Source organism: Rhipicephalus sanguineus, chromosome 7, assembly GCF_013339695.2.
Source record: "Rhipicephalus sanguineus isolate Rsan-2018 chromosome 7, BIME_Rsan_1.4, whole genome shotgun sequence".
Classification (NCBI taxonomy): domain Eukaryota; kingdom Metazoa; phylum Arthropoda; class Arachnida; order Ixodida; family Ixodidae; genus Rhipicephalus; species Rhipicephalus sanguineus.
Window position 1 is genome coordinate 80,650,416 of NC_051182.1, and position 27,255 is coordinate 80,677,670.

Below are 27,255 nucleotides of genomic sequence, written 5' to 3' on the forward strand. Positions count from 1 at the left end.
CGAGACATGTGTAGTGCTCACTAAGCGACGATGGCCACTCTGCAATTCCAAATTTCTCGTCGTTTCTTACCATGAAAGAACGAGCGTCCGCTTTCCATTATTCATTTGCATGTAGAGAGCAACAGGAACCGCGACTGCAAATTCGTTGCAAGCGCATCTCTCCATAGCTTAGACTCCGTCGATAGTGGACACCTGTTTTTGTGTGTGTGTGTGTAAAATAACGACGATGAAAACTGCACCGCAGCAAGATTTTTGTGATCGCCAGCAGTCGTTCATCGTATAGCGGTGCCGTAGTCCTGGGAGAAGCCTAGCGACGCCGTCGGTAGGAGAGCGGTAGCGGCGGGGCGCCGCTGTTCGTCGCAAGTGTTGCTGAATGTGTGCCGCTGAAGTGTTCGTGGACGGCCGCTCGTGGTTTGTGTACGATCAGGTGCATTTTACGGGCTCGCGCAAAGTACTGCTAAGACCGATTCAGCCTATGCGACAGAGTGCCAACTGACAATTGGAATTCAATAATAAAAAATTACACCATCTCCCACTAAAGGGAACCATGGGGGGACGCGAAGCAGCGCATGGGTCGACTTAAAGTTCCGTGATTGCTGAGAGAGTGTAAAGGGGAGAGGCCACAGCGTCTTACCCAGCCCCTTACACAGGCCCGAACGCGCTAGCGCGTGCCAGCACACATGGTTCCCGAGCGGATGGTCGCCACTGCAAGTACGGACACAGGCCCGAGCGAAAGCTGCTTCGCGTCTAGAATGCGTTGAATGTTAGGCGGGTTTATATTAACAGATGGGGGTGTTTCAGGGGTAGCTATAAGCCTACCTTGAATTAACACGTGCGGCTTAAACGTTTATTACATAATTATGCGGGAAAGGTGGGTCTCACTGGCACTACATTGGAGGTCAAGATACTGTGCCTATATATACCTGGTGAGCGGCGTGCGGTAGTGCAGTACGACCGGCGAACGGTGGTCAGTGTGTGTGTGTGTGTGTGTGTGTGTGTGTGTTGTGACAGGTTGTGAGCTTTGCGTGCATGTATGTGCAGGGATAGCTGATGTTGTGTGCATCGACGCTAATTTAAATAAACATTTCCTGGCGCATGGTACGACAGAGAAAAGCGTTTATTATTTTTCGGTGGTTGTAAAAATTTACTCTGAGACCTACCTGAAAAAGTTCCACGATGGATATAAAAATACTCCCATCAGTTCCTCCAAAAGCTTCGTCCAGTTGGGGAGTAATCTTTTTACTCTAACTGATCGGAGTATATTAACTCCCATCGGGGAATGCGCGAGAGGACAAGTCCTTTTATTCCCACCTAGGCTAAAATTCGCTTACACTGTACGCTGCGGAATTACATGTTTCGATGTAGAAGCTGTAAACGAGGCAACTACTATGACGCTATTTTTATTCTTTAATAATATTGCTTACATACTAAAAAAGAGGTGGCCTTGGCACGTGGCATTCGGTTGGCAATGAAGAATTTCGTTATGAAAGGGCGAATTTGTATATTCAGGACTGTTCATCCAAACCGAAAAATGAAGCTTGATCAGAAGCTGGTACCCGAAGGATCTTTATTTAGTCCTTTATCTGTTCTTTTTTTATTGCACATATCAATAACAAATATCAAGTTATCAACATCGAAACAATACAAAGCGCAATGCAATACATAGCGGATATTCAAAATGCACACCGACGACGGTCCACAAGTCCGTAAGCTTGACCCGCCATCTTTTGTTGGGCACGTCTGAGCATTTCAGGTGCTAGCTGCTGGTCTTTCCGCTTCGTTCTGCGAAGACTTCCCGATGCTTCGTGCGCTGTTCAGGCAACGAGGGAGCCGTGAGAATATCGGGAACACGGTAACACTGTTTTTAATCGAACGCATTTGTTACCTTAACGAAGAAAAAAAATACCGACGCGAACTGGTTTCAGTCAACAATATTGGCACTGCGCTTTCGTTATATAAAAAGCGCAATATTGAAGAGCAGTATTAAAAAAAAAAGACATGTCAAGGGACGCACATGTATTGCGAAAAAGAAAAAAAAAAACACAATGACAATACGAATTCCGTGCCTCAGACTGCGTACACACAGCATTATAAACATCCAGCATGCAGTAAACGAGCAATACGTACCCGGGCCGCTTTCTTGTATACAGTTGCAACGCGCGACCCGAATATATTTTTTTTGCGGCGCACCGCTCAGGCACATCTCCATGCATTGCTTCTCTCGTAAAACTGTGAAACATGCCATGGGGAGTGGTATAAACATACCTGTGGCTAAAGAAATGAGCCGAGGAAGGCAGCACAGCGCGCGCAGAAGCAACCTGGTTTCGACATGTGACGAGTGTTTATAATCGCAGTGGGAAGTACAGTGGAGATACATTGCAGCGCAAGGTTATCAAGTTTGACAGTAACACCTCCTCGGCAACGAATACTTTTCTTGAACGCCTACTTTCTATCGGAACCCCACTTCAGTAGCGAACAACAGTTTGGCTTTACAAAGTTCTGCGCCTCTTACGGCTGTCGTCCGCATGACTTTTTAAGCGCGCAGAACACCGATATTGTGTTCTCGTCGATTAGTAGCAGCACAGTGAGGTCCGCTAACGATTCAGCGCTGGATGTCGAAAGAAACAGCCGTATGTTCTTGGTCTCAACGCTCCACCAGCGACTACTGCTCATCGTTTCCGTGGCCTCCGCGCTAATAGACGATTCCGCCACTGCACCCAGGAAAAAAAGATGGCGAACGCGCCCAGTGTTGCCCGAGCACCAGGCGTTATGAATATCCGCTTTTGCAAATGCAACTACAAACAATTGATATAAAAGTGAAAGAAAGAGCGAATACAACAATAATTAATGCAAGTTTAACCAAGCTCCGAAAAGAAATCAGTGCTATATGTTTCAGCGGTCAAGTATTAAAGAAAAGAAAGTATAAAGGAAAAATAACACAAGAAGCTGTTAGCATTTGACACTATTATGCTTAAGCGCTAAACTGTAGATACATATACGGCAGTTCATGTATGGACCAAGCAACTAAGTAACAATAAAACGACGTAAATGCATCATAAACGCACAAGCAAACAAGCGTGTTTTCAACAGTAAGCTACAAACACAGAGAGAAACACAGGGATAATGTATGCTCTACTCATCGCGTACTATAGCAATAAGTAAGTCAGATATAAAGTTTTTGGGATGTGTTAGGCAAGGCTATCCTAGTCGCTTGAAGCAATAAAGAAAACAGAAGTTTTCAAACAATTTATACGTGCAATACATTCAGGGAACATTGTTTTGTCCGCGTCAATGTTAAATGCAAGTCCGGGCGTAGAAGTACTTTAGAGACCGAGCCAACGCGCGGCGCGAGTGGGTCGAGAGCTCGCGACATTGTGGGTACCGCTGCACGGCGGTGCTCCGTCCCATTAGTAAATTGCCGTCAGCGAAATTTTGGCGGAACAAGGAAGAACGATTCCACCTCTGCCACGCAGCACGGACCTTTCTCCTTGTGAATTCCTGTTTCCGAGAAAACCAATACGACATTATGAATTACATCCAGAGGGTCCGCCACAGAGGTGCTCACGGAACTCGCTACAACGTGCACCGTCACGCGCGCCAACTGGCTGACGCGGGCCAAGAAACCACCGCCAACTTATCGGCCTACCGCTGCAGCGGAGCCGGCGAGTCGCGGCCGCAGCTGATTTGGTTTCCTCAAACCACGGCTGAGAGCAGCACCATCGCTGCGGGCGAATGCGCTAGTCACGTGTCTTTTTTTTTGTTTATTTCGCAGGCTTTCTTTGGAGCCTGCAAAAATGGTATAAGTCAGGCATTCTTTATCGCAAATAATGCAGTGGGGGTTTTTGAAGGCGCTCTCGAACTTTGTAAGTCGCACTTTTTGCCAAAAGTCAATACTTAGCAATATAGTTTAGTACTCCCAATTAACAAATTAATTACAGAACAAAAAATATCTGTAGTGCGCAAGGTGGCTGTCAGCAATTTGCAACTGATTTAACACGCCTGCCTCTAATGTAGAATTCTCTAACCCTTGGCTAAAACTAACTGGGACAACCGATATGCATATATCTTCACCGGGCGTCCGTACGCCAGTTTAAAGTTCGTCCTCATTTGTGCAGGTACCCATTTATCTGCTTTTGGGGAGAAAATGCCACTGGCTTGTTAATTTTTATCCGACTATGGAAACAAGCATCCCTAACCTTTTCTACGGTATTGTCTCTATCAACTAGCTCAAAATTCTGTTGTCCTAATCTTGCATTAGAGCCAAAACAAAATGCTGCATATGATTCTAAGTTGTCCGCATATTATCATTTTGCGCCTTTTTAATTGCTATTGCAGGTGTGCAGCGATTATTCTAGCTGGAGAAGAAAGATTACCTGTTCTGATTACGAACGAATTCACACCCAGTGTATTCGTGAGCTATGCGGTTGTCGTTCACAGCTGTTCTAACGGGCTATGGTATAGCAACACCATATACCTGTCGGCTTAACAGAAAGCACATGTCAACATCCATATAATTAGCAGTGACGTGAGAAAACCCAGCTTCCTGTATCAGCTTCGCTGACTCCCTGTTTACATGACAGTTCACAGCAATAACTTTCCACAACGGAGTTACGATGTCTTGAAGGAACCTGAAGCACGTCCCTTTTGGAAAAGCCACATGCTCCAAAAAAATCAGGTGTCCTCCCTGGGTGAAAGAGAAATAAGCCATAGTGAATCAAAGATTACCTTGTCAACCATCTAAAAGCTATATGTAAGAAAATTAGCGGCGCGATATGTTAAGGCAGTGATAAAAGCGCCACCTAAAACTGCATTTCATCAAAAAGAAAGCTACTGTGTGACAACAAAATTAAACTTTTGAGAAGGATAGGTGGAACGAACAGAAGAAGGTGCCTCAGACAGGCTGGCCTACGTTTCGATAGGAGGACCTATTTTTGTGAAAGGCGCCTTGTCACCCCTGGCGTGTTAGTTCTAAGGGGTTAGTGTTGACGTCATGTCGAGCGGTGGCTGGAAATAGCTTTCTAGTTTTCTTTTTCGAGGTAGCAATTACCAACAGCGACACGCGCCACCGCTCGACATGACGTCAACACTAACCCCTTAAAACTAACACACAAGGGATGACAAGGAGCCTTTGACAAAGATAGGTCCTCCTATCGAAACGTCGGCCAGCCTGTCTGAGGCACTTTCTCCTGTTCGCTCAACCTATCCCACTCCGTGTATCCATCAGTCGGCTCCCTTCTTGAACTTGGACACTTTTGAGGAGTATTTCTGCGAGGCACATAGATGCTAGAAAAGAGCATACGATACATGTGCAACGCCACAGCCATTTCAGTAATAACAAAATAGCCATGTGAATAATTCAGCGACTCGACAACCACCCGATTACAGCGCATGAAAAAGTTGAATGAATGCTGCGAACTATGGGCGTCTGCAGGAGTTTGTCTTGGGGGGTGCAAACCCTTGTTACATCGTGATGGGTGAGGAAGGAGCACAAGTGCCCCTTTAGCACACCCTGCTGATAACGCTGAATAGATGACGTCTGAATAAAAGGCGAAGGTATAAAGTTATTCTTGACAAAGTTGAAATGCTACTGCGTGGCTCTCAAACAAGGAACGGAAATGAAGTAACTGTCAGATGGGGATGCGACGTCAGTTATTTCATAGGCTGAAGGACCAGTGCTCCCTAAATAGGCCAAATCTTCATCTGATAGAGCCATGGACGGCCGACAAACGCATGCTACTGGCATGTTTATAGCATTTAATGCTTCTACCTCTCATTTGGTTGTTCGTGTTCTGTTTAATTGCACTTTAGGATGCGGATGGTCATCAATATAGTATTTTAGCTTGACAGCGCCGCTCCGAGTTGGCCCGCTGAGCTGCAGCGGAGTGGCGGACGATTTTCTCGTTTTAGTTACGCGTTTTCGTTTTCCGAGCGGACCTTTCGCAGTCGCAGCATCCTCTGGCCAAGTTCAGCCTCAATAAATAATTGAAAAGCCATTTTGTCACATTTACAAATTAAATCAAATATGTCTGACTCGCATGTGCACGAGGTAATGAGACCTGCGCTAAAACGCGTTACCCATCTACTTCATGAAAAAAAAAATACAGTTGCGGGAAGTTTGCACTAAGTGGTGTAAAGCTTCGCGCAGTGAAGCTTGTTGATCCTCAGGTCTTCTGGTTAACGCCGGTTAATCGGTTACTTTCTTTCTATGTTTTTTACCACGAAAGTGTTTTATGCTGGGGTCCACCAAGACTTTTAAGGCGTATTTCCGTCAAGGAAGTACGTCCCATTCGGCGCGTTTCCAATAGAAGTGTAATATTCTTATACGCACCGCGAGGTGGTGGCTTTAGCCCAAGCCTCGCTCATATCATCCATCCATATCGAAAAATAGCTCTCCAACGCTCGCATCTCTGTCGCACCGCGTTCTCCGCTCGCCCTGTGAGAATTAACTGCTAGGCTAGAGGGAAGACAGGAAGCGCGTAGCGCTTCTCTTCGCGTTTCACGAAGCTCTGGAGGAGTGCATATTAAGTATTAATGTTTATTATGCAGTTGCCATACTTGCGCGGGATTCACTAATGCGGTGTCCACGTATATGTTAAGAACTTCAGCTACCGCAAGGGTTAAATCTTGATCATGGGCGTTAGCCTTCGGTACGGAGATGTGCCGCTAGGCGTCAACGTGAGTGCGTCCACATCAGGCGGTGCTACAACTCCCAAACAACAATATACAATATACAAGCTCGATATACCAATGCACTAAAGGAAGCAACTACTTCTGTGACGACAAGTTTCACTTTCGTGTTTTACCGATTCCTATGACAGAGAGATCAAGGATCTGTCTCTTTAGTTCTTCTTTTCCATTTCTTTGATTATCCTTCTTTTTCTGTTTTTCCCTTTCTCTCTGTCAATTGCTCTCATGCCATGTGTTTGTTTAATTAATTCTCTGTTGGGGTTAACAGACGGCTCACATCTTTCTACGTGCGGTATTGTCATCGTTCAGTTTGCGTTGAACCGATAGACAGCACGACGGTCGTTTCGCGCGGTCCAGCGGCCGCGTTCCCTCGAGCCGGCGTTTTCTTGACCTACGGGAGGTCGGATGCTAAAGGAGATGGCTGCCTGCATTGCTTCATATAACACTCCAAGTTGTTGCTATGGCAATCATTGCTTCGCCCTTGCAACGAAGCTGCGAATTTGTATTTTTGTATTTCATTTTTCCCGATGCCTGGAGTGACCTAAAATCTATCAGTTTTTTTTTACTGCTGGCGATAAAGACGTCCAATGGGCTTTATCGCTCTCATTCGCAAGGCCTTATCGATGGAACACTTCACTGGAGATAAGTGCCAAAATCCCTTCATTTGCACATAGCTTCAGAGAACTTCAGCTTCCTTCTAAAAAGACAGGGCGTGCAAACACGGAGACAAGAAAGAAGTCAGGACACCACAGACGCCGAGCTTCCATGACTCCAAGCACCGAATGGGCGAGCGTGATTACGAAAAGAGGAAATCAATGTCATACACTGCCTGGACTATCGTCCGTTATAATTTTCGTTTGCCAGATTTTCTTTTACCAGACAGGAAGCGGGGAAACTCCACGGCCATGGAATTTCAATGCTGCAAAGCCCCTCCGATGATCACGGCCACACTCATATGGGATATCAAGTATAAACAAGAGAAGCTTAACATATACCTTTACGAGTACTCGTTTAGCTTCTTCTAGAAGTTTCCTTCCGTCTTCAACTGAACAGAGCACAAACGTGAGCAAAACGACGTCGAACTGCTCGCTCTCCAGCTTCTCCATGTTTTCGCCTGGGCACTGAACCCAGCGCTCCAATTCAACCTGCGCATACACACAAAAGACGGGGCGTTTTAAGTAAGCGCCCTTAAATACAGTATTTGAAAAAAGAGCGAATAATCCACCTGTGTGTTTCAGATTACATAAATTTGCATCGGACTTTCCACATAGCGCGTTTAGTGGCATTAGTGCCTAAGTACACTAGCGTATTTCGTTCTAAATATTATAAAAAAATAATCCGTGCTTGCTCGTCAGGTCTTCCTCAAATAATGCGGTATTTCATCGTGTACAGCATATAGCGGAGCACTAGTCTCTGCTAATTGTCTTGTTTGTCAGAAGATAGTTGCTTTATGTTATGGTTAAAAGGACATTAAAGCGAACTATTGAGCCCATTTAGACAGATTAATTACTCTTTGAGAACTCTATTGTCTTTATATTGGGTTCAAATTATACTTATAAGGACAGGAAAAGAAGACCGAAGCTTCATTTCTCAATTTCAAACCGAATCTCGAGGACATGAACGTCTGGGTGACGTCACGGATATCAAAATCGTTTTTCGTATATCAGGCGCTGGTTCATAGAATTTTTTGAAACTGCCTAAGTTTCGAGTGTGGGAAACAATGCAATATACGCAAAGCCTGCAATATACGCAATTTAAAAGAGCATGATATATGCCGCTTTTTCCCAATAAACAATTAGGTAGGCCCTTGGATACTTCGTAATTATCTATGACGCATCACAAGTTGGCCCGGGAACTTCAATAGGGCATCTGTCACGACTCGGGGCCGAAGCACAAGCTCCTTCCAAGATGTGGCATGGGGGTTGGGCATCTGGTGTACGGCTTGCGCCAATTGCCGGTATGAAGGAGTCAAGATCCTTGTCCAATCAAAGAACAAAAAGAAAGCTTTAATAATATGTTGAAACAAAGATAAAGATATTTCTAATCGAACAGAACAATTATCTTCAACACAAAAGTAAACAAAAATACATTCCAGAATTATTCAAATAAGTGCAGCATGCATCAATATTCATATATGTAGAGACCCTGAGCAATATCAGATGAATGACCAAATAGCAAGAGCCGAACAAAAAAATTGATCGCGTATCTGCGTGCTTCGCTGCAAATGTCGTCTAAAGACGATAGAAGAGGCGCTGCGTGAGATACGGACGCCATCTGGCAATACGTAGGGAAACATGAGTGCTGTGTTGCGGGCTGGTAGTCCCGGCGCAGCAGCAGGCGAAGACCGGCGGTGACCAACGCGACCGGCGGGGACGTCAGCCAGCCCGAACACGCGGTTTCGCGCGAAGCGCTGAAGCAGAAGAAACGTCCGCACTCAACGAGTACTCTCCACACACTCTTTTATGTACACGTCGCCTGGGTAAAAGAGGGATGCCAGAGCGGCGCCCCATGGCATTCGTACAGTGCAATACAGAACAGAAACCGAAACACAACGATGAGCTCGTTCAGAGGGCAAGGAGGAAGGCAAGTTTCAGCGCAGTCGCATTTTCAGCGCAGCTTAAGAAACTAGGGTCTTTAGAATTACGTATGAATGCATTTTCTATTAAAGAAACACACCACCTAATACTTACCTAGTGATGTTGCGCCTTAGATATGGGTAATATTTACTTTCTGATCGACAACGTTCACAAGTATGAACAGCCGTACCAGTTCAAGCTGGGTGGGCGGTAAGCGAGTGGTTCAACTTTGGCCGCGTGGCAGAATCGAGTGACGTGCCGACAAACAGAAAGACAGACCAAAATTTCTCCGTTTAAGTATCCCAAGAAAGACTATCGTCTTTAAAATTGGAGTCCGCAATCCACTAAGTTCAAGCGAATGACATACGTAACCGGGCGCAGCAGAGTCCTTCGGCACGGGCGCTGTTCATAAGTGACCCTTGAAGCTGGCGAGACGGGTCGGCGGCGGCTCTGCGATGGCGGGGGTTGTTGGGTTTTCGGACTTGAGGTTCGCTGCGTTGTGTCCCGGGAGTTGCCGAGCGTGGATCTTTTCTACGGCGCAGAGCAGACTGTCGATTTATATGATCGGGCCGTTTTTATACACTTCTACGGGCGCCGCTCTCAGCTTCCAGTGTAGTTACGGTGCATCCTTGAAACAGTCACGTAGGGACTGGTTGCTGCCGTAGTTCACACTTCACTTTCGATGTCGTTCATGGGTGAACCATTGACTCCCACACAAAATACCAGTCACGTAGGCACACGGTCTAACACGTAGCTCGGATACAACGTCCCGTGGTTGAGATGAGATTCCGCTGGCAGTCACCTTCACAGCGAGCAGTACAATAATATACAAAACAAAAGCATATGATCTGAAACGTCGCTCGGATACAATGTGACAGCGTCGCTATGTGTATTTTCTTTTTCAGCGTATTCTCGCTTACCAAACGTCTCGCGATAAAAGTGGTGTTTTGAAAGTGTAATTCACTTGTGCAAGAAACATCATCTTTTTTTTCTCTCTTGTGTCCCTTTAAATTAGTATCTGCCAATGTATCTCGCATGTGAAGCTGCTGCCTCTTGCAAGACTGATTTGGGCGAGTTGGTAGATGCTTAGCTGGGGAAAAACAGCGCAATAAATGACAAGGACGCAGGAGCACAGTAGACTGTGTTCCTGCGTCTTCGTCATTTATTGCGCTGTTTTTCCCCCAGCTAAGCATGTTGCCTCTTGTACTGGCAGCTGCAGAAAGACCTCTTTCCCAGAGGGCTATCGCATTAGTGCAAGTGAGTTATACGCAGGCATCAACCCCTAACAAGTGCCTTGTTCTGCTCGAATCAGGGTGATAGGCAAGTTTACACATCTGATATGACTTCAAGCTGCAGGAGTGTGGTTCTTTGTATCGCAACAGCGTTCAGCAGCATTTGATATATCTAGACACGTTACTTGAACTCACAGCCTAGAAAGTGTTACAAAACTAATACTATTTAGGCATTTAGTGTTTATTAAGGTAGTTATGGGTTATTCAGAAATACATAAATATCTTGTCCCCTTTACAGCTCCTGTCTTGGGATCTATAGGGCCACGTGCTCCGACATATTGACACTGACTTCGAGATTTTTGCCTATGATTCTATTTTCAGGATATCAATAATTATCACTCCCCAATGCGGCATTAAGCACCCGACATTATCACCATCAGCAGAAGCACCATCACATGTAAGCGGGGAAAATACTAAAATAACTCTTATTTCTAACGCTCACAGTCTAGCTTCTTCTTTTTTAATAAGCTCAACGCGTGGTACAAAAACAAAAAGAACGGCAGTATCCTGTCTTTTTTTGCGTAAAATTGCTTTTTAGGTCATGCGACAGTACACCAAAAACACCAGGTGTGCTGTCGACGAACAGAACTCAACTGAACTGAAGGCAGCGAAAGTTACGATGTCGTGATAAGAATCGAACTTGCGCGGTGAATATAGCCAGTCAACACAGCTGTTTCTCTTTTGTAGGAACAATGTCGAGCACGTCGCTTCGTGACAAAAACGAAAAACTTGTACTGGCTGTGCAGCGGTGGCCTTAACTCGGAGCGGGATTACTGGAAAACACGCTGCAGCGATCAGATAGCGGAGCAGAATAGCAGGTGCAACACGGCTGCCACCAGTTTGTTCACATGGGCAAATGTCATGCAAGAAGAGATGACAGCCGAATTCACAAGTTTGTTAATATAGCAAGAACAGCGAGTCGTTTCTTTTAATATCGTGCGGCCACTCGAACTACTGAGCAGTTAGTTGCCGGCGTTAACACATACAGCACATACATATATCAGAGTTAATGCTCTAAGAAAGACCAATATAATTTATGAAAAACTGAGGTTATACTGCGTGTACGATAGGAATGAAATATGAGTTAGTAGCGCCATGCCATCATCGCATCTGACATCCTGCGCTGTCGTGTTGAGCTAAACCTCAAAATATTCCGTGCCAACTAGCCAGCCACTTCTTGTTCTATTTCCTTGTCAGGCCCTGGGAATACATTTGTAGCCTTTATGCGTGCACGCCCGAGGTGACACACTTAAGTCGTAAAGTTTTTTAGTTTAGCTTATTTATTTCGAAGAAGCAGGTATACAATACATGTTTTAAGCATATGGGAGGAAAAGCCGCTCGAAACCAGCTTGACAAAGCTCCCATATCTCTTGTGCACATGGCAGTGCAGGGCAGAAAAGGCAGTAGACTTACTAAACAACACACCATTACAGTGTTATCACGGCGAGTCGCGATAAGCAGTACATTGAGAAGACAAAGTTCCAACACAACAACCATATAAGGAATTTATAATTGGTACATTTTTAGGTCGCAGAATGAAATTCACGCAGCTTCGCACTAGTGGAGCCAAGCCTGAAGGAAGCGCGCAGCGGGGCGGCTTTCTTTGTTTCTCTTTATTTTTCCCTGTCTTTTTAAATGCGAAGCATTTCTTAGCGAACTTCTGCGACTTTGAGCGTATCTATCTATCTATCTATCTATCTATCTATCTATCTATCTATCTATCTATCTATCTATCTATCTATCTATCTATCTATCTATCTATCTATCTATCTATCTATCTATCTATCTATCTATCTAGCCGCCTATGACTTCGTGCTCTCCTGGCCGTTTCGTTAATCGGATGTATATCAAAATTGGTGTGTCATAACATGGCCTTATCACGAACATAAATGACAGGTCATATCATGAAAATCATGACATGCATGTCATGAACAGCATGATTTACATTCCACGGCCTTTGGGCTCTTGCGGCCGTTCCGTAAACTTCATATATACCAAAATTGGTACGGCGTGACAAGAGTTCATGACGAACATAATGACAGGTCCTAACATGCAAATCATGACGCGCATGTCATGTGCAGCATGATTTACATGACATGGTATCGGGGCGCTCCCGGCCGTTTAAATGAAGGGATACATACGAAAACTGGTATGACGAGACATTTCTGTATGACGAACACAACTGACACGTGGTAACATGAAAATCATGATAAGCATGTCATGTATGACATGATTTACATGCCACGCTCAAGGCGCACTCGCGGCCGTTTCGCTAGATTGATATACACCAAAATTGGTACTATGTGATGTGACTTTATGAAGAACATGAATAACAGGTGGTAGCATGAAAACCATGACATCCATGACATGTATGTCATGATTTACATGCCGCGCTCATGGTGCATTCGCGTCCGTTTCGCTTGCGTGATATACACCAAAATTGGTGTTACGCGACACGACAGCATGAAGAACGTAAGTGAGACGTGGTAGCATGAAAATCATGACATGCAAGTCATGTATTTACATGCCACGCTCATGATGCGCTAGCGGCAGTTTCAGTAGATTGATATACAGCAAAATTGGTATTACGCGATGTGACTGTATGAAGAACATGAATGACAGTTGGTAAGATGAAAACCATGACAACCATGAAAACCATGGTCTGGGGACGCATGCGTAAGCATGCCCTCCTTGCATCTTTCTGACAAAGAGCTTTTGTTTTTGGCGAGTCATGGGAAGGCGGGCGGTGTTGGCACACGTGTGTGACTTATCGGCACTTTTCTTCTTTTCACCTTTCGATTTTTACTTCCTGTTTTTTTTTCTTTTTCTTTTATCTTTTCTTGCTTTCCCTGCGTGTATATATACATGCGTTCCAATCCAATAAACTTTAGTTGGAAGAATGCGCTGTGTCCTTGTCCTCTTGCTCGTCTGTTGCCTGTTTTTTGCGCTGAACTACGTTATGATTGCTTCAGCAAACTAGATAGTTTGAGAATTGGGGCCCCAAGGTGTCGGGGACCTGATAAATTTGAGAGCCCCAGGGCACATGCTCAGAACCCAAGCCAATCATGGGGTCTTGCGCTCGCGTTTACCCAAGACTTAAAACTCCACAACTAGCGTGAGTCCTCAAGGCGTCTTGGGTTACCAGCGATACGACGCAGAAGTAGCACGGGACAAGATGAAGTATGACTAGAGTCTCGCATAATTTTAATTTCGCCACGTGTTGCGCCCCGTGCGTTTGACCCGACGCAGCCTGCGTATGACCCACTTCTCAAACTATGCGGATCCTCTGAACGCAAGAGCAGTCTACCCCCGCAGCTTGGAGACCCAGTGTCTCGGGCCTCCAGTTCCCAAACTGTATTTTTTGCTTTACTTTAATTTTAAATGGCTTAAGAATACGGAAATAATATATTTTTCTACTTTCGTGATATGTTAGATAAATAAATGTGAATGAACCTGCGATGTTAAAGGTAGATTCCTTATTGCTCTCATCGCAGCTTCCTTCCAAGTTAGGAGTAAATTTCTGCATATAATGCAGTGAATTGTTTTGACGACAGTGTGACTGAGAGGAGACCTTATGGAATGCCGAAGGGGAACCGCTTGGTCAGCGCTATGGTCTGCGTGGAGGGACACGCAGTGCCTGTGAATATGAAATAACTTGGATATTATCCAGCGTTTGTATTGATTTATTGATTTATTGCTTCTCCATTGTTCTTTATCCCATTTGAGTTGTGATTGAACCAGGCAAGTGTGCATGTTTGTGTGATCCAAAAAAAAACAAAAAACGGCGGGAAGTGGAAGATGAAAGCTTGCGATGTGAAAATCCGCTCCAGCCTTGAAGAAGATACGTCCACTTGTCGAAACGTCGGTTTGAGCACCCACCGCCTGTTTACAGATTTTTTCATGTTTGTGTGCTGTTTGTTCTGCCTTAACTGACAATGTACCATTTTTTCTTGGCCCTAACTCGGTCTTTGGTCCACGACCGCCGTTCGCTGGTGCGCTTAAAAGACCCACCCTTAAATTGTCCGTGCTTTCGCGGTACATTTCGGGGGGTTGGTACGTCAGCCCTTGGAATCAGCCCGGCGATTCTCTCCCCAGTAGAGGGGTGGTGACTAATGAATATGCGAGAGCAACATATGTTATTGAGAAGAGCTATAAGGTGGGCTAGTTGGTGTTGATTCATCTTCAAAGGTGTGCTTAGTGAACACAAACGACACAAACGAAAAAGTACAGGACTTAAGACAACGAGCCTTATATCCTGTACTTTTTCGTTTCTGTCGTCCGTGTTCACTAAGTGCACCTTTGGAGATGAACATATTGTAACGACGTGGGATCGACGGAGGACGTGGGACGACGGAGGACGGAGGACACGGAGAACGATAGGCAAACACGCTTTATCATTCAGAGAAACTGCCACGTCTTCTTCGTCCCCGCGATGGGCCAAAAACACTCGCGCTGCTTCGTTGCCGTCGCCACTGGCACATACGCGCGGCATTATTCCCCCTTTAAAAATAAACATCGCCCCGATGTTCAACGTTCAGAAAGCAGGGTAAAAAAAAAGAAACTGCGCAGTTAGTCACTGCAAGTATGGCTTCATCCGAAGCACGTGAACAATTTCTGGCGAATGTTTTCGGCGCTTTGAGCTCTGAGAGCCGTCCGGAACAACCTCGTAGTTGACCTCACTGACGCGTCGGATAACTGTGTAAGGTCCGAAGTATCTTCGCAATAGCTTTTCGGAGAGCCCACGCCGACGAATAGGTGTCCAGACCCACACCTTCTCGCCCACGTTGTATGTGACGGGTCTGTGTCGGAGATTGTACTGTCTGGCGTCATAGCCTTGTTGTTGGTTGATTCGCAACCGGGCAAGTTGTCTAGCTTCTTCTGCTCGCTGTGTAAACTCTTCAGCGTCCATCTCATTGCCATCATTTTCGTGAGGGAGCATTGCGTCTAATGTTGTCGTAACTTCACGGCCGTAAACGAGACTGAAGGGTGTCTTCCGAGTGGTCTCCTCACGTGCCGTGTTGTACGCGAACGTGACGTAGGGTAGAATGTCGTCCCAGTTCTTGTGCTCTACATCTACGTACATGCTTATCATGTCAGCCAGGGTCCTATTGAGACGTTCAGTCAACCCGTTGGTCTGGGGATGATACGCTGTTGTTTTCCTGTGAGCGGTACCACTGAGTCGAAAAACGGTGTCCAAAAGCTCGGCCATGAACGCAGTACCTCTGTCGGTGATAACTACTGCAGGAGCACCGTGCCTTAAAACGATGGCTTCGATAAAAAATCGCGCCGCTTCATGTGCTGTTGCCCGTCGCAAAGCGCCCGTCTCGGCGTATCGGGTGAGGTAATCTGTGGCGACGATTATCCACCTATTTCCGGTAGCAGACGTTGGGAAGGGGCCCAGAAAATCCATGCCGATTTGTGCAAATGGTGTTGTCGGCACTTGGACAGGCTGCAACAGACCGGCTGGCTTGACGGATGGCGGTTTGCGACGCTGGCAATCGAGACATGTCTGCACGTAAGTTTTTACGGCCGCAGCAAGTCTCGGCCAGTAATAGTGTTGCCCAATCCTCGCCAATGTCCGGGTGTAGCCCAAGTGACCAGCGGTCGGTTCGTTGTGGCAGGCGTGTAGGACCTCACGTCGAAGCGACAAGGGAACGACGAGTAAGTAGCTGCTGCCAGTAGGTGAGAAGTTCTTCTTATAAAGTACGTCATTGCGCAAGCAGTACGACGTCAGGCCCCTTGCCAGTAATTTCGGCACGCTACTGGTTCGTCCTTCCAGGTAATGAATAAGCGGTAGCAGTTCAGGATCGTCCCGCTGCTGTTGTGAAAAAGCGGCAGTGTCAACGACGCCCAAAAAGGCCGTGTCGTCGTCGTCTTGGGCTGCTGTCTCAACAGGAGACCGAGAAAGACAGTCGGCATCGGCGTGTCGTTTTCCTGATTTGTAAGCAACAGTGAAGTCGAATTCTTGGAGCCGGAGACTCCACCGTGCGAGACGGCCGGATGGATCTTTCAGATTAATTAACCAACAGAGTGAATGGTGATCGCTGAGAACGGTGAACGAGCGACCGTACAAATACGGACGGAATTTCAGAACTGCCCATACCATGGCGAGGCATTCTTTCTCGGTCGTAGCGTAGTTGGCTTCTGCTCGGGACAGCGTCCTACTGGCATAGGCGATCACCTTTTCACTGTTGTCCTGCCATTGTACGAGCACTGCTCCAAGACCCACGTTACTAGCGTCGGTGTGCAATATCGTCGGCGCGTCTTCATCGAAGTGGGCGAGCACGGGAGGCGTTTGCATGCGTTGACGAAGCTCGTGAAATGCCCGCTGCTGGTCTTCGCCCCATGCGAAGGGGACGTCTTCCCTGGCGAGCTGTGTCAATGGCCATGCGATGCGCGAAAAATTGGCAATAAACCGCCGATAGTAGGCACATAGTCCCAAAAAACGTCGCACTGATTTTTTGTCTGATGGGGTAGGAAATTGCGCCACGGCTGCAATCTTATCCGGATCGGGTCGGATCCCCTGGCTGCTGACGACGTGTCCGAGGAATTGAAGTTCGTGAAAGCCAAAGTGGCATTTTTCAGGTTTCAATGTAAGACCGGCTACGCGTATTGCTTCGAAAACTGCTTCCAGTCTTCTTAAGTGTTCATCGAACGTAGCAGAAAAGAAAATCACGTCATCGAGGTACACCAGGCAGGTTTGCCACTTAAGTCCTGATAGTACAGTGTCCATTAGACGCTGAAACGTTGCTGGCGCCGAACACAAACCGAAAGGAAGAACCTGAAATTCATAAAGTCCGTCGGGCGTGACAAAGGCGGTCTTCTCACGGTCTCTCTCATCCACTTCAATCTGCCAGTAGCCGCTTTTCAAGTCCATTGACGAAAAGTAGCGTGCGTTTCGTAGTCTGTCCAGGGAATGATCAATACGCGGCAGCGGATACACATCCTTCTTTGTGATCTGGTTGAGCTTCCGGTAGTCGACGCAGAAACGCAAGCTGCCGTCCTTCTTTTTTACGAGTACTACAGGCGATGCCCAAGGACTGTTAGATGGCCGAATAACGCCATCTTCCAGCATCGTTTTCACCTGCTTTTGAATTGCATCACGCTCCTTTGGGGCAACACGATAAGGATTTTGCCTGATAGGTCTGGCGTCAGAATCTGTGATGATGCGGTGCTTTGTGAGCGGCGTTTGACCAACTCTTGAAGTTGATGAGAAGCAGCCGTGGAACTTGTGGATCAGCGCAAGAAGGCGGTCTCGCTCGACGGTCGATAACGTCGGACTAACGTCAACAGGTGTCGGTGTAGTGATGGGAGACGCTGCCACCTCCTCCACTAGATGGCAATCTTCAATTTGCGCGAGTTCGTCGAAATAGGCAATGGCAGTGCCTCTAACAATGTGTCGGCGTTCCTTGCTGAAATTCGTCAACAAGAGGTCAGCGCGTCCATCGATCACATTTATGACAATAGCCCTGGCAATAGAAATGCCGCAAGTGAATGCTAGCTCATTGATGTGTTCAGCGATGCCAGTGCCGCTCTGCAGGCTCTCGCAGTGCACGGGTACGAGGCAGCAACTCCGCGGCAGCAGTATGACGTCGTCGCCGGCGATACGTAATCGAGGTCGTTGGTTTTCCTCATCATTAGCAGTGCCCCAGGTTGTAGCGAACGTTGCGCTCCTGTCGCGGATGTTAATCACAGCCCCGTATTCGCGCAAGAAATCCATTCCCAATATGAGCTGTTTACAGCACTCATGAAGGATGACGAGGGTGGCGACGAAGGTGGAACCAGCGATTAAGAGTCGGGCCGTGCACTTTCCAACAGGTGTCATTAACTGACCTCCGGCAGTTCTTATATTGGGTCCGTACCATGGCATCTTTACCTTCCCTAGTCTGTCGGCTAGCTGTAGGCTTATTATGGAAAAGTGAGAGCTAGTGTCAACAAGAGCTGTTACTTGATGGCCGTCAATGTGGACGACGAGGTCAGCGCTGACGACGTCGGTTACATCGGCAGCTGGCGCATTCGTCGTATTCGTCGGTGTGCTCGTCGTCTTCGGCTTCGGCGACTTCGAGTCGTTCGTCTGTAATGGGGGCTGTTCGGAATTTCGATGATTGGCAACCCCACCCCCGGAGGTCGCTGCGTCTAGTTTCCCCGTCGCGGGCTAGGGGACCTGCCCCTAGTGACGTCGGCAAAACTGCGGCGATTCGGTGAACTGTACCGCGCAGGAGATGGAGAACGTGAGCGGGGCGTCGCTGGATTTTGTGGCGGTATGTCGAGAGGAGCGTCGTTGTACGTGCGTCGACCGTCATGCGTCGCGTAATCAGGGTGGGGTGGAAATCTCGAGTATTGAGCGTCGCGATAACGGCAAACTCGATAGACGTGCCCTGCTTCGCCGCAATGGAAGCACACCGGTCGACGGTCAGCGGTACGCCACAGATCGGTTTTGCGACGCTGGTAGTTCAGTGAGGATTCTCCATTGAACCACGTTGCGGTGTTTGGATGTCGGCCATACGGCATTCTTCGTGGCGGCGAGATCGGCGAGGTTGGGAGAGTCGCCGGCGATGAGATCGGCTGTGCGAGGGTTGGTGGTGGTCTAGGCATTGGAGCCGGCGGCGTCGAAGGTGCGATGACTGGGCGTCGGAGAGCATCAGCGTAAGTAAGATGCCGCGGCACATCACAATAGCCGGGCGATGAAAGGGCCTGACGGACCTCATCCCGGACAACATCAGCGACAAAAGACAATGCCGGCGCCGGTTCTGGTGGAATTAAACCAAGCTGCCGAAGCTCCTCTCGCAGAATCTCCCGGATGACTTCACGTAGAGGCTTCTCGTTGCTCACAGTCATAACAGAAGTACTCGCTACAGAGTTGATCATGTTGTCATGCAGGCGGTACCGTTGCTGTAGAGCCCGTTCGATCGCTGTGGCTTCTTTGGTGAATTCAGCTACTGTCGTTGGTGGATTTCTCACAAGCCCAGCAAACAGTTGCTCCTTCACTCCTCGCATGAGATACCGTAACTTCCTCTCTTCCGGCATCTCGGGGTCTGCCCTACGGAAAAGACGGGCCATGTCTTCGGCGAACATAGCCACGCTCTCGTTTGGTTTTTGGATGCGGGTTTCCAGGAGACGTTGTGCACTCTCCCTTCTGTCGACACTAGTAAAAGTGTCAAGCAGCTGGGCGCGGAAGTCGTCCCAAGTAGCCAAGCTTCTTTCCCGGTTGATGTACCACGTCTGAGCGTTGTCCTTCAGGTAGAAGTAGACATTCGAAAGCTTGGCTTCTGGGGTGGCCCACTGGTTGTATTTCGCACAACGCTCGAACTGGTCCAGCCAGTCTTGGGCGTCTTCATAGGCTTCACCATGAAAGCACTCAGGAATAATAGGATTCTGCAGTGTCAGGTGCGATGGAGCTGCAGTGGCCATGGTTGAAGGAGGCAAGCGATTGCTGGAATTTTCTGACAGGGGGTTGAGCTCGGGCGCCAGGCCTAACAGACGGCGACTGAATCGGTGGACCGGTGTTACGACGCGTGGTGGCGATTCCGGGCTCGATTTTCGGCTCCGCGAAGGAGTGCCAAGCATGAAGCTTACCCAGCACCTCCACCAGTGTAACGACGTGGGATCGACGAGGACACGGAGAACGATAGGCAAACACGCTTTATCATTCAGAGAAACTGCCACGTCTTCTTCGTCCCCGCGATGGGCCAAAAACACTCGCGCTGCTTCGTTGCCGTCGCCACTGGCACATACGCGCGGCAATATGTTATACAACATTATATATTACCACGTGGTATATATATAACGTGGCAGCAGAAAGCACAGGACCGGGTTGATTGGCAGAACATGGGAGAGGCCTTTGCCCTGCAGTGGGCGTAGACAGGCTGATGGCGATGATGATGATATTACCATCTTGACTTCGGTTGGTAGTGCGTGTTCGAATGCACAAATTCACAAAGCTTGCGAGAATAAAACTAGTCCAGCGACAGGCTGTTCTAATAGATTTTATGCAGGGACTTTTTTCTAAACATTTGTCTTAGTTTGAGTGCATGAGCAAAATGTCGCATTGCGAAAGCAGATGTTATTTTTTGATCAACATCACTGCCAGCAATTCTTTTTGGGTGGAGGTGGGGTGTTGGTTATCTGACTGGGGTGGGGATGGCACGCGCTTCGACTTTGCCCTCTCGAGGTCGATGACAGATAGCGATCGCCTTAATCTATCTATCTATCTATCTATCTATCTATCTATCTATCTATCTATCTATCTATCTATCTATCTATCTATCTATCTATCTATCTATCTATCTATCTATCTATCTATCTATCTATCTATCTATCTATCTATCTATCTATCTATCTATCTATCTATCTATCTATCTATCTATCTATCTATCTATCTATCTATCTATCTATCTATCTAGTCTGCGATTTTCTACCAGCCCGCGCAACGCACACTGCTCCATTTACACACAGGCAGGAGAGAAAAGCCACTCGATCTGCTATGCGCATCCAGGGGGCTTGTGGAAGGGTGACGGGCGAGGAAGAGTGTCTCATGTTAACAATGAAATCGACGCAAAGCATGCGTGGCGGTCGTCCATAGGCCTCCAACGCTCAAGTTTGCGCAGCGCCGTCCGCCGCCCCAGCGGAGAGAGGGGTAAGCTCCGGTAGCTCGGACGGGTCGCTCTTGCTTGGTTTTCCCATTGCGCGCGCGGAGAACGTGCTCCCCGGGGCTTTTATCTCGCATTTTTCGCGCTATGGGTGCCGTCTCTTCGTCGTACTCGAAAGCAGGCATGCAGTCCTGCTGCACTGTGAACTGTCAAGAAAGTTTAAAAATGACCAAGAGCCGGAAACTTCCCGTCATGTTCCACCGTTTCCTATGCAAGCAATGCGAGGAGCAGAGGCGTCAAGAGTGGATTATGGCAGTTCGCCGCGATGCTTTAGCGGTCTTGTCACCTTGAAGCAATTTTTGTCGTACACAGTATTGCGAACTATTAACGGGGAGAAACGCGATGATCGCGCTCATTTGAAAGGGAAGTGCGTTTGTGAACCGAAGCTACAACAAATAGACAGCCGCTGTACGTTTCGAGATTGCGCGCTGGCTTTCCGAGTCAACCATTTGTAATGTGACAGTAGCGGAGTATGTGGGCTTATTACACCACAGTTTCAATAACGTGCCGTGAGTACTAAGTGTTTAATTCAGCTGATTGCGGTACATTTCCTGTCGCGGCTCCCTGTAAACAGAATTAAGCTGCATGTTTGCACTGAGCGTTTATATTGGCCTTGCATGCGACAAGCCGTGATTGCTTAGCAGGCTGAAGTCTTGCGCTGCTAAGATCGTGGTCATGGGTTCGATTCACGTATACGGCAGCTGCATTTCGGTGGGAGCGAAATGCAGTAACACCGGCGTACTTAGATTTATGTACACGTTAAAGAACCCCAGGTGGCCGAAATTAATCCGAATTAATCCACCACGGCGTGCCTCGTAATAATGTCATGCGTTTGGCACGTAAAAAAAAGCCTTGCATGCGCGTGTGCCGCGGGCAATATACAGTTGCCGCTTTGGAAACGAGCTAAAAAAAAACCAAGGTGGCAATTAAATTTTCGATGGCTTCGCGAATTCAGATGCGCTTATCATCGGGCACAAATCTCGGCATAATCATAAACATGCGCGATGCCAGTGGGTATTGTATAGCATCAGGGGCGTAGCCAGACATTTTTTTCGGGTGGGGGGGGGATCCAACCATATTTTATGTATGTTAGTGCGTGCATTTGTATGTGTGCGTACATATACGCAAGCAAAATTGAAAATTTTCAGGGAGGGTTTGCACCCCCCCCCCCCTTGGCTACGCCCCTATATAGTATGATGCTGACCAATCGAGCTGCCAAAACAACCAAAGCGACATTCGAATAAGCGAACACGGTGCGTGATCAGGCTCGAAATGAAACACGCCTCTGCAAGAAACGTGCATGGTCGAAGTGGGCATGAAATATTTGTTGTTTGTTTGCGCGTATCATTATGCTCTCAAAGGGAGCTCTAAAAAGATTCAAGGTGACATTAAACTTGCGATCCGACGTTGTTATCATTCGATGCAAACCTCGGCAAAAGTGAATCTCCCACGAAACTGAACACTGCGCATAGCGATGCAGCCAGTGACTCAACAGAGCAGATGTAAATTTATTCTCTTCACACTGAGTTCATAATAAATTTAAAGCCGCACGACAAACTTGGCATCCAAGCAATCGAAAAGTTATCAATAGAAAACGCACGCGAAAGCGTGCTGGATGTTTGCTGACAGCTCCGAGTATACACGACTGCCGCAACGAATGTGCGTTTTACCGGTAACATAATTACAGAACTCGCGCAGTCACCTCCCTATTCATGTAAAAGAAATGTGCCCGTTCAGCATCGGCACGCACATAGCGCTCACACAAACAGCATTGTCCTTGACGACCTGCTCGGTCCCGAAAATGTGGTCGATCAACCGTCCTCCTCAGGTGAGATTCCCACCATGAAAACGTTTTTTCTATCTCTGGGATCTTTCTAAACCTTCAGAGCAAGCGGCACGTGAAGCTGCACGTGCACGGCGAGCAGAGAACCGCGCGTGCAGGGTGCGTGAACGTGCAGAGACAGCGCAGTTAAAAGGCAGGTGCGGGAGAGGAGCGACCGTTTTTGCAAGAAAGGCGGCGAAACGCGTGCGACGCAGCGCCCCCTGGCCGAGCTTGGGAGGCCAATAGGTTACACATCGGTGATCGCCGTTGTCGCGGTTGGCAATTTTTTGCAACAACGACTCATCTTGCAAGGCTGCCGCTTTGACTATGACACGGTGCCCACCGTGGCTACCACATTCCGCGATCATCCCCATGCTTATAAGGCCGCACAATCCCGCAAAGGACCTGCACTTTCCAACTGCAAACTAAGACCTCCCATAGAAGTGACTCACCGAGTTTAGCCATGAGAGCGCCATCACAGTGACTCGTCCTAGACGAACAATGCACCATCGACTCTTGCACACTGTTTACGTGAACACGCTATTTGCACAAACATGTCCGTCGGCCTCTTAATATAGTTTCGCTTGCAAAAATTGCGGCATTATCAGCTGTGTGCTGCATGCGTCGCCTAGCACCGATTCCCAGAGCGCGTGAGTCTAAGGCTGGACCTGTCAACAGATGAGTGTCCGCGTCACAATTCACGTTCCGGTTCGTAGATACACTCGCATAGGGCACAACTGCATCGGTCAAAAAGGACAAAGCGGCAGCCGCACAATGAAACGGAGAAGAGCAGCGCGAGCGTGAATAGGGCCTAAAGTCACTGCAGCAGGGGCGGGTGAGGCAAGGACTCTACACGTCCTTTCCTGTACATCTCTACTTTACAAATAACGTAATCGCAGGCACCCACACAAAGTCACAAAGCATCACAGAAATTCACAGACAACCACAAAGGAAACACAGGAGAACCGCAGCTTCTCCGTTTCTGTAGATTTCACATTGCGTGGAACTGGAGTAAGTCGTTTTTTTGCATCTATTCCAGCGTAGCATTACGTCTATCGATCATTCTTCGTGCCTTTCTTCATGCAAAGCTTGCAGTTAACTGATTTTTCAGCTCATACTACAAATATCTCTTGTTCGTTTCGTCTGCTCAGCAATCATTTGTTTCATCCACATAGAATCGTAAAGCATTCGAAAACTATTCTGTCGCCCCACCTTACCACACCTTCCGGTTTCTTGTAACTGCCGCTAATCTTGAACTTGCTTTGACTATCAAATTCGGCTTAATCTGAATACTAGGTATCTGGTTTCCTTTAGTACTCCTAACAGCCGGCTCTCCGAAATTACTTGTTAAGAGGTACAGGATACCTCCTCAGGATAAGCGGTTTGCCCAAATACCGGTTGGATACGCTGGTGTGCTGTATTCCCAAAACACTCAATTTAGCTTGCTTTTCTTGGTTCACATTGCGCGACAGCCTTGCCCGAAAATTTTATTTTGCGGCGGTGTCCAGGCTGGTTTCCACATGTTCCTGCCAAATTTTACGAGCACAGTTGCACAGCCAGAGCATATTGCTCTTTTGAGTTAACAAAACAACAAGCAACAAGTTAACAAAGCAACAAGCCATCTTGCAATAGGAGAAGGCACCTGTATCTTATATCTGAAATGATAGCGAACGTTTGATTTTTATCATGCCTCGGAGCTTTCTCTCACCATCCCCAGTCGAGAGACCATGCACCTGGATTTTATGATCGACTGGAACATTACTGTTACCGCTATTATCTAGAGGATGAAGACAGGATATGAGAAATTTGATGCTTTTTTTGCGGCACATGTAGCGTTTGTGAAAACAAAACCACCCTGGAAAGTGCACGCTGCAAATATAAAGCTTTGCAAAATTATTTTAGACGTTGCATGCTGTGACTTCCACGAATTGCGATTAACCTCACTGCACCAGACTATAGTGATACAAGGAATTTTCACTGAAGAAATGACAAAAAAACGCCGTAAAGAATGCAAGAATTGGCAGCGTAAGCAACCTTTTTCATAGTCCTGCAAGAACGTAGCGGAGCAGTAACGTAAAAGAGCTAGTAAAAAGATTATTTCACGTCAGCTAATAAAAAATAATCGAGCCACCTCCACTTCGCGAGCACTGTCGAAACGCCGAAGCTTATGCCCGTCCTTCATCAGGCTATATTGTACTTCTATGTTTTTCTAGTCTTCCGTTGACCGGAGCTTAGCTTCGGCCTCCCTTGCGCGAACATCGCGGTTGGCATGACGACGACACGCCCGTTTTCGCGTCAGCTGTCGCTGAGGTTCACGTCGGGTGGCTTCTTCATCAGGGAGAACGAGAAATGTTCGCCATCTTGAAAGCGCAAACTCCTGAACACTGACAATGACACGCTATTTTACTCTCCACTGCACCTCACCGTCCCCCAATATCGGCGCATTTCTCAAAGGTTCACCCCTCGACATCTTGTGCCCTCACGCTCGCCTCTCGCTGCAGGCCTTCGCCTCTCGAAGCACACGCAGCCCTCCCCTTCCTACCGAGCCTCACTCTCGCCACAATGCGAGGTCACGCGATCACCGCTACCCCAACCCCGGGCATGAAAGGCCTCGACTGAGAACCGTTTCGCTATTAAAAAAAAAACATCCATTTTAATAGGTAATAAACGTGGTAGCTTGAAGAGTACGGTGTTCTCATAGCAAATGTATATTCTGTGTTAGATTTCCTTACTCAGTGTCTGCGAAAAAGTGAAACTGAAAATCATTAGTTGGCGAAAATTTTTGTGAACATGAAAGAAACGTAAATGGTAGAAATGTTTATTGCGAGCTTTGAACTCCAAAGATGCAATGGACTACAGCTACCTGCTTAACATTAAATGGCTTTGTTGACTTTAGGAAAAAAAGAAATTCACAGTGATAACGTCGCAGAAAAATATGACAGCTGTTCCTAGGAACTTTTTTTGTCCTTAAGCCTATTATCAGTACAAGCAACCTTTTTCATGTGACATCACATCAATACTTCTTACAGCGTAAGCTGTTATGGGCTCGCAGCAACAGCCAACTTTGGTGTCATACTTCTTCGCCAGCGCAGCCGAAGGTGTCCGTCGCGGCTATCGCGCATAATGAGAAAAGAAATCCGGGTTATTTGTACGCAGGATGCATTTGCAGAATTTCCAATGAAAGAAAACGTGACCCTCCGCCCCCTCCCCCAGAATGATTCTTCGCATGCGAATTCAAGTTGTGTTCGTTGGCGCGCTCGCTCAAGTTATGTCGCATTCGTCCTTACCATCTCGCTGCTGTGAATTTAATGATGCTGAGATGCTATGTTTTTCTTCACATGGTTCCTTTCGAAGAAAAAAGTATCTCTGTGATTTTCAGCATATCTGAACTGTCAGCAAAGTTTCCTTCTTATTTTTTTATTGCTTAGATAAAACCGCATAAGTTCAATAGTTATCGGCTACATTGCAAACGTGACAATAAAATTTATTTCTTTTTCGTAATAAATTATCCCGCATTTGCGTTGCATTACTCATGTGCTAGTAAACGTACAACGCGCTAATTTAAAAATGGTTTTAAGGTAGCTTCTTAGAAAAAAAATATAGTCCCAAACTTAGGTTCATAAATGTCAAAAAGTACCAACAGGATTAGTAAAGCGCTCAGGGAATAGACAGATGATCGGGAACGACAACTGTTGCGTCAAAGTAACATGTGATGTTTTCATTTACGATTTTCCTACCGATAAGCCGACATGCAGCTCCCGATAGTGGTTGGTGTGATTTCCGTAAAAACGGTTTTCTCTTTAGTGTGAAAATGAGTGCATACCTTTGGGTAGTTGCGGAGCTCGCTCAGGAATGCCTTGCCGAATTCTGCATTGGGGTCCACGTTGGTGTACTTTATCTTTCGTGTGATGAACCCAAAGTTTGCTCCAGAACCCGCTCCAACTTCTAAAACCCGGAGACAACCCTCTTCGCGAAGCACGGGATCATGCGACTCCAGGAGCTCCAGAGGCTTAAGCGCAGCCCGCCGTGCCGGAGCCATGGCGTCTGCATATAAGAATATTCCGACGCGAAAAGTGGCGACAAAGTACATTTCTCGGAACTTTCTGGACAGCAGAAGCGCCGGGAGAAAGATGACCCCGAACAGGAGTATTGCTGCAACCCAAATATTCCCTAAGAGATTCCAGAGAGACCGCATCTTCTCCGCTATGTTCAAACACACTGGACCCGTA

At 47.2% G+C, this 27,255-nt stretch overlaps 1 protein-coding gene across 1 annotated transcript; it reads right to left on the reverse strand.

Moving 5' to 3' along the window:
- Nucleotides 1–1,669: 1,669 nt before the first annotated feature.
- On the reverse strand, nucleotides 1,670–27,255 carry LOC119399559 (thiol S-methyltransferase METTL7B). Its single transcript, XM_037666370.2, has 3 exons — nucleotides 26,850–27,255; nucleotides 7,683–7,832; nucleotides 1,670–4,684 (listed from the first exon to the last, which is right to left on the reverse strand). Exons 1-3 carry the CDS (start codon nucleotides 27,219–27,221, stop codon nucleotides 4,451–4,453), a joined length of 756 nt encoding a protein of 251 aa, XP_037522298.1. The 5' UTR covers nucleotides 27,222–27,255; the 3' UTR covers nucleotides 1,670–4,450.